General features: G+C 38.1%; 1 protein-coding gene across 1 annotated transcript; it reads left to right on the forward strand.

Moving 5' to 3' along the window:
- The first annotated feature begins 5,420 nt into the window (after positions 1 to 5,420).
- Positions 5,421 to 7,412, forward strand: LOC107633365 (uncharacterized). Its single transcript, XM_088507910.1, has 4 exons — positions 5,421 to 6,465; positions 6,565 to 6,769; positions 6,854 to 7,020; positions 7,132 to 7,412. Exons 1-4 carry the CDS (start codon positions 5,436 to 5,438, stop codon positions 7,278 to 7,280), a joined length of 1,551 nt encoding a protein of 516 aa, XP_088364036.1. The 5' UTR covers positions 5,421 to 5,435; the 3' UTR covers positions 7,281 to 7,412.
- The last annotated feature ends 574 nt before the right edge of the window (positions 7,413 to 7,986 follow it).

Genomic DNA, 7,986 nt, shown 5'->3' on the forward strand with positions numbered 1-7,986 from the left:
GACTATGGGGTTTTATGCAGACAAGAATGCAGCTCAATTATTCTTTGCTGATAGATAAGAAATGCTTCTTTGAGGATTCACTAGAGTTGTTGTCATACTGCCTACCTCTTTGATTGATCCCTCTTTGGTTTTTCCTTCTTTCTTTTGCTTAGAAAGCTTATTTCTTAATGATACTCAGTGTCAAGTGTTGCAACAGCCTTTTGGCTTAATTTTGCTCAATACTTCTTCACTACAGACACTTGGCTCACAAATACTCTTAGGAACATTGATGCCCAGCATCTCTTTGGATCACTAAATGCTTTATAACTAGGTTGCTCTTGATAATGGACTTTCGGTTGGTAATCCCGGATTAGTTAATCCAAGTTACCAAGTTTTAAAAGACTCCTTAGAACCTAATTGTCCAAGCATATCCTAGTACAAAAAGCATCACAGACATATGTCCTAAAGTCCAAGCTATTGGTGTCTAGCCTTATTGTTTGTTTCTTTGCCAATTCTTGGCTTTTCTTTTCTTTTTCTTTCTCACTTTGCTTCATTTTCCAGGGAATTTCATTTATAAAAGGTTTTATGACAGCAACCAAGTTCAAACTACAAAGAACTCTTTATTATGCAGCTTTTATTATGAGCTCATCATCTTAATCGAGCTATTACTACCACAAAACTTTATTCTAATTCCTACAACATTGGACAATCACCTTCTTTTTCAAACATTTTCTCTTATTGATGCAAAAAGGGAAACAAAACAGAATTTAAAGCAGATGAGTGACAACAAGCATTTAAACTAGTGCAGATATCAAAATTTGTATTATTTGAACTAAACATTAAGGTAAGCAGCAACTTCTCATTTAGAGCAATTCAAAACAAGGTGAATTGTGTGACAATACAACCTCTCAGGAGTGTCTTGCAGCTTTCCTTTTGTCATCATCCTCCTTCACTTTTGCATTTCTTTTGGTGATGATTCTTTTAAGAGGTTGAATGTCTTTCTGCATAATTATTAGAAGTTGCTTGTTTTTCCAAGCACTTAGGCAAATGGTTAGCATGTATGAACTATTGTAGTTGCTTGAACTTACTTTGGTGGGGAACACCAAACTTAGTCCCTTGCTACTGTCTATGCTGCATCAATTACATGAAACTTTGTGCTTTTGTTGAAAGTGATATAGCCAAAACTAGAAAACAGACATTAATTTAGTGGTTTTCTTGATTGCTTGGAGCTGGTCACCAGTTATGTAGAGGGTTGAATTGTGTTTTTAACTGAGATTTTTGGTGGAACACCAAACTTAGCATCCTTCATTCACCCTTAAATTATTTTGGTGTGCAACACCAAACTTAGCTCCTTGCAATGCAGATAAAACTACTTAACCTTCTTATTGAAATAGTTAAGATAAGAAAACTACCTTTGGTTGGGTTGCCTCCCAACAAGCGCTCTTTTAATGTCACTAGCTTGACATCCTTCATTCTTGCTCAGCTAAATTTCTGAATTTCCTCCTCTTTGTTTCAATGGCTTCTCAAGTAATGCTTTGCCCTGTGACCATTTGCTGTGAAATTGTTCTTTGTTGCTTCATCTAGCAGTTCAAGGCTTCCATAAGGAAGAACCTTTGTCACCAAGTAGGGACCAGTCCATTTAGACTTGAGTTTGCCAGTGAAAACTTTGAGTCTTGAGTTGTACAAGAGTACATGCTGTCCTGGTCTGAACTCCTTCTTTGAGATCTTTTTGTCATGCCATCTTTTAGCTTTTTCCTTGTATATCTTAGCATTTTCATAAGCTTCCAGTCTAAACTCATCCAACTCATTTAATTGCAATAACCTCTTCTCTCCTGCTGCTTGAGAATCAAGGTTGAGGAGTTTAGTGGCCCAGAAAGCTTTGTGCTCGAGTTCTACAGGAAGGTGACAAGACTTGCCACACAACAACTGAAAAGGAGACTTCCCAATAGGAGTTTTGAAGGTTGTCCTATATGCCCAGAGAGCATCTTCTAATTTCTTGGCCCAATCCTTTCTTGTACTCCCCACTTTTTTCTCCAAAATCCTCTTCAACTCTCTATTTGCAAGCTCTGCTTGGCCATTGGTTTTGAATGATATGGTGTAGCTACTTTGTGCATCACCCCATATTTGTGAAGTAGTTTCTCCATCTGTTTGTTGCAAAAATGACTACCACCATCACTGACAAGACCCTTAGGCACTCCATACCTAGTAAAAATGTGCTTCTTAAGGAATTGAAGGACGATTTGTGCATCACATGTGGTTGTTGCTATGGCTTCCACCCACTTTGAGACATACTCTACTGCCACAAGTATGTATTTGAAAGAATATGATGGTGGAAAGGGGCCCATAAAATCTATTCCCCAAAGATCAAAGAGTTCTACCTCTAAGATGTAGTTCTGAGGCATCTCATTCCTTCTTGTTAATCCTCCAACTCTTTGGCACTCATTGCATTGATGAACAAACTCTCTAGCATCCTTGAAGATGGTTGGCCAATAAAATCCACTTTGAAGTACTTTGGCTGCTGTTCTTTTTGGTCCAAAATGTCCACCATAAGCTAAACCATGACAATGCCATAGTATGTCTCTCATCTCACTCTCAGGAACACATTTCCTAATCACTCCATCTGGACACCTCTTGAATAAGAATGGTTCATCCCATAAGAATTTCTTGGCCTCATTGAGCAGCTTCTTCACTTGTTTCTTGGTGAATTCTTGGGGATTCTTCCTTCCAACCTTGTAGTTTGCAATGTCTGCAAACCATGGAGCTTGTTGGATTTGTAAGAGGTGTTCATCTGGGAAGCTTTCATTTACTGAATGTGGAGCTTGATTAGCTTCTTGTGATATTCTTGACAAATGGTCTACTACTTGGTTTTCATTCCCTTTCCTATCTCTCACTTCAATGTCAAATTCTTGTAGCAGCAACACCCACCTAATATGCCTTGGCTTTGAATCCTGTTTAGACATGAGATACTTGAGAGCAGCATGATCAATATACACTATAACCTTTGAACCAATCAAGTATTATCTAAATTTATCAAATGCATATACAATTGCCAAGAGCTCTTTCTCAATGGTGGTGTAATTTTTCTGTGCCTCATTTAACACCTTGCTAGCATAGTATATAACATGATGCAGCTTATCTTTCTTTTGCCCCAGTACAGCACCAATTGCAAAGTCACTTGCATTACACATAAGTTCAAAAGGTAATTCCTAATCAGGGTGTGTGATGATTGGTGCTGTAATGAGTTTTCTCTTTAAAGTTTCAAAGGCATGCTTGCAATTGTCATCAAAGATGAAAGGGTTATCAATCATTAGCACATTGCTCAATGGTTTTGCTATTTTTGAAAAATCTTTGATGAACCTCCTGTAAAAACTAGCATGTCCAAGAAAACTCCTTACTGCTTTCACATTAACAGGTATAGGAAGCTTTTCGATGATTTCTATTTTTGCTTTGTCAATTTCTATACCTTTGCTTGAAACTTTATACCCAAGAACCATAGTTGTAAGAACCGGACCGGACTGGCCGGTTCGACCAGAAAACCGGTGAACCGGACCCATAACCGGTCCGGTTGAGTACTGTAACCGGATAAGGAAGAGAGCCGTTTCGAACCGGGTTGAACCGGCCGGTTTTGATGAAAACCGGAAAACCGGCGGTTTCTGGTTAACCGACCGGTTCGGAAATGTTTTTTTTTTTTTTTTCCAAAACGACGTCGTTTTGGTTTATTTTTTTTAAAAAAAAAAAAAAAAGAAAAGTCCTACGGCGCCTAAGCCCCCCACCACAGTTTTCAGTTTTCACTTTCCCCTTTTCCCCCCAAGGCCCCAACCCTAACGGCGCCTAAGCCCCCCTCAGTCCCTCACCTCACTCACCCAGCCCCCAGCCCCCAGCCGCCCGCCGTCATCCTCTTCGTCTCACCGCCGGGCGCCGGTCTGAACTCTGAAGGAACCAACTCAACCAAGGGAGTAGGAACAGAACAGAGACAGACAGATACAGACCCGCGACGGCGCCACCCGCGAACTCGCCGTTGCCGCGAAGTCGCCGTTCCATCGCCGTCACCCTCGCCCAGTCGAACTCGCCGTTCCAGCGCCGTCGCCCTCGCCCAGTCGCCGTTGCTTTTCCGGTCGAACTCGCCGTTGCCTCGCCCTTCTGCTCTGTGACTCTGTGAAACAGGTAAGCTCCAGTTGACCAGTTCTGTAATCTGCTTCTGCTCTGTTCTGCACTAGAAGTTTAATGATTGTTCTATGAAAAATGCATTACACCCGCTCTGTTCTGTGAAAATTTACTTTGTTTCTACACTTCTTGCTGACTTGCTGTTATGAATATGAATATGCTTGTTGAAATTGTTAAGCTGAATATCCTTGTTGAAAGCTTGAAATATGAAATTGTTGAATATGCTTATTGAAATTGTTAAGCTGAATATCCTTGCTGACTTGTAAGTTGTAAATTTGTTGTTTACTTGTTTTGTTGATTTGTACTGGAAATATGAAACTGTTGAATTATATGCTTGATTTGAATCTATGAAATATGAATATGTTTGTCTTGCTGAATAGGGAATTTAACTATTTAAGCATTTAAGGTTGCTGTCTTGGTGAATAGGGAATAGGAACTAGGGAATTTACTAATTTAGGATTGTTATTGTTTTATAATTTTACGGTTTTGCTACTCCATATTCTTTTAGAATGTCTGCTGCGAATACACCATCAGAAACACCATCTTCGCAAGAACAAGGATCAACTGCTGATGCATCAATCGGAACCCAAAAAAATAATAATAGAGCAAAAAATGATCCTGCATGGGGTCATTGTAAATAAGTTGTGGAGTCTGGAAAAACAATTCTGCTATGCATATATTGTGAGAAGCTTATTAGGGGTGGAGGAATTCATCGGTTTAAGCTTCATTTGGCTGGAAAAGGAGGAGATGTTGAGTCTTGTCGAAAGATGCCAGCTGCAGTGAGACACCAATTCCATGAAAGTATTGAAGAGCTTCGAAGCAAGAAAAGAAAAACTCAAGAACAATATGCCGAAAGTTATAATGCTTGTGATGATGTTGAAAGAGAATTTGACGAGATCGAACGTAATGAGATGCAACAACAACAAAAATCCAGGGTTCCAACACCTAACTCTAGAAAAGGAAAACAAGTCAAAGGTTTACAATCCTATTTTCCACCGGCAACAACACCCGAAGCTCAACCAACTATCAAAAGCGTTCTTCAAAGCAAAGAAATTGTGGAGAAGTGTGATATTGCTATTGCGAAATGGATGGTGGATGCCTCTGTTCCATTTAATGCGGTTAATTCAGCTTACTATCAGCCAATGATTGATGCTATTGCAAGCATGGGTGCAGGGTATAAAGGGCCAAGTTATCCAAGAGTCCGTGGGTATTTGTTGAGTAAATTAGTTGAGGATGTGAGGAAAATGATTAATGGTTATCGTGAGATTTGGAAGCAAACTGGATGTACTATTATGGCCGATGGATGGACTGATCGTTGTAGGCGTACTTTGATTAATTTTTTAGTTTATTGTCCTAAAGGAACTGTTTTTCTAAAGTCGGTTGATGCTTCTAATATCTCAAAAACTGCTGAAAATTTGTTTAAGTTGTTTAGGGATGTTGTATTGTTTGTTGGTCCTGAGAATGTTGTGCATATTGTAACGGACAATGCTGCAAACTATGTTGCTGCGGGAAGGTTGTTGGAGGCTGAGTTTCCTAAATTATATTGGTCCCCTTGTGCAGCTCATTGTGTTAATCTGATGTTTCAAGATATTGGGAAGTTGCAAGAAGTGAGTCAAACTGTGTCACAAGCTTCACTGATCACTAAGTATATCTATAATCATTGCTATCCACTGTTCTTGATGAGAAAGTTTACAGGTGGGCGGGAAATACTTCGTCCAGCTCCAACTCGGTTTGCTACTAATTTCATTGCTTTGCAAAGTATTTTAGCTCAAAAGGATCCTTTGAGAGCTATGGTTACTTCTAGAGAATTTACAAGCTCGGCTTACTCCAAAGAAGCCAAAGCTAAGAAATTCGTGGATCAAGTCTTGGATTCTAAATTTTGGAGTCAATGCACTGATATTGTTAAGCTTACTGAGCCACTTGTTCGTGTTTTACGTATTGTGGATAGTGAAGACAGACCTGCCATGGGTTTTCTTTATCAAGCTATTTATAAGGCTAGAGAAGAAATGGTGAAGAGGTTTCAGAAAAGAAAGAAGGTTGTTGATCCTTATTTGAAGATTTTGGATACCCGTTGGGATGCACAACTTAAGAAAAATCTTCATGCCGCTGGTTATTGGTTAAATCCAGCTTTTCGATTTAATGCTGGAGAATTTGAAAAGCACAAAAAAATTATTTCTGGCTTGTTGGATGTCATTGAGAAATATGCTTATGATGATCCTGTACTAAATTCTAAGCTGACAAGTGAGAAGAGGATCTTTAAGAATGCTGAGAAAGATTTTGGAAGACCCTCTGCAATACGTGAACGAACCACTGTTATGCCAGGTGAAATTTCTTCATAAATTTGGTCTTTTACTATTGTGATGTATTAATTATGTGATATTATGATTGTGATAAATTATTTATCTATTTTTTTATGTTAAGATCAATGGTGGGAATCTTATGGTTGTGGAGCCCCAAATTTGCAAAAGTTGGCTATTCGTGTTTTAAGCCAGACTTGTAGCTCTTCAGGTTGTGAGCGTAACTGGAGTATTTTTGAACACATTCACTCAAAGAAGAGGAATCGGTTAGAGCATCAAAAACTTAATGATCTTGTTTATGTTCATTACAACTTAAGGTTACAACAAAGGTACTTTTTTGATTGTTTTAAGTTGAAAGCATTATTTTAAAATCTTAATCATCACATGAGTAACGAAATATATTGATAACATAGGAACCAAATGAGAAACCAAGTTTATGATCCAATTTGTCTTGATGCATTTGAGGATCATTCGGAATGGATACTGGAAGATTCACCACCATTTTTAACTCCTGAAGAAATTGATGCTTTACGAAATGATCTTGCAAATATGTCTCTTCAATCACCTTTAGATGATTTAGGTATGCTTTTATTTATTTATGAATTTTGATCAACTATGATTTTTGTATGCCTTATAACATGTTTTATATTATTTTTTATCTTGATTTGTGAAACATTATCTATAATGCTAGATCAATTGGATTTGGAAGATGATCGGGATGAAGATGGAGCTAATAATTCTGTGGAAAATGCAAATCAAAATGAAACCAATCAGGATGTAGCTCCACATTTGTCAGATGAAGAGCAACTTGCCGACTTTGAAATCACTCCTTGGATTTAGTTTATGAATTGTTATCCATATTGTGTTTAATTAAGATACTAATGTACTAGTACTAACTACTTTCATGTTTATCTTTGTATTAGTTATATTTAGACTTTGAAACTTGGTTGTTTTTAAAATGTTGGTGAAGAACTAACGATATGTATTTTGAATTTATTAATTTTATGACTATTTTTAGTATTTTATATTTTTTATTTATGTGAAACCGGTTTTATCGGTTCAACCAGCGATTTATCGGTTGAACCAATAAACCAGTGAACCAGTGACCTGACCGGTTCGATTACCGGTCCGGTTCTTACAACTATGCCAAGAACTATCCCTTCAGGAACCATGAAATGGCATTTCTCCCAATTCAATACCAGATTAGTTTCTTGACATCTTTTCAAAACAAGATTTAAATGATGTAAGAAAGTGTTAAATGAATTGCCAAAGACAGAAAAATCATCCATGAATACTTCTAAAAACTTTTCAACCATGTCAGAAAATATAGAAAGCATACACCTTTGAAAAGTTGCAGGGGCATTGCATAGCCCAAAGGGCATCCTTCTATAAGTGAAAACTCCAAATGGACAAGTGAAGGAAGTCTTTTCTTGATCCTTGGGATCCACCACTATTTGATTGTACCCAGAGTACCCATCCAGGAAGCAATAATAGGCATGGCCAGTCAATCTTTCCAGCATTTGGTCGATGAATTGGAGAGGAAAGT

The sequence above is a fragment of the Arachis ipaensis genome, chromosome B3 (genome assembly GCF_059453495.1).
Source record: "Arachis ipaensis isolate K30076 ecotype BB chromosome B3, ASM5945349v1, whole genome shotgun sequence".
NCBI classification, from domain to species: domain Eukaryota; kingdom Viridiplantae; phylum Streptophyta; class Magnoliopsida; order Fabales; family Fabaceae; genus Arachis; species Arachis ipaensis.

Coding starts and splice junctions, on each gene's coding strand:
- LOC107633365 (XM_088507910.1), top strand. CDS start 5,436: ATGGCCGATGGATGGACTGATCGTTGTAGGCGTACTTTGATTAATTTT. Junction 6,770..6,853: donor AACTTAAGGTTACAACAAAG/GTACTTTTTTGA, acceptor TTGATAACATAG/GAACCAAATGAGAAACCAAG. Junction 7,021..7,131: donor ATCACCTTTAGATGATTTAG/GTATGCTTTTAT, acceptor CTATAATGCTAG/ATCAATTGGATTTGGAAGAT.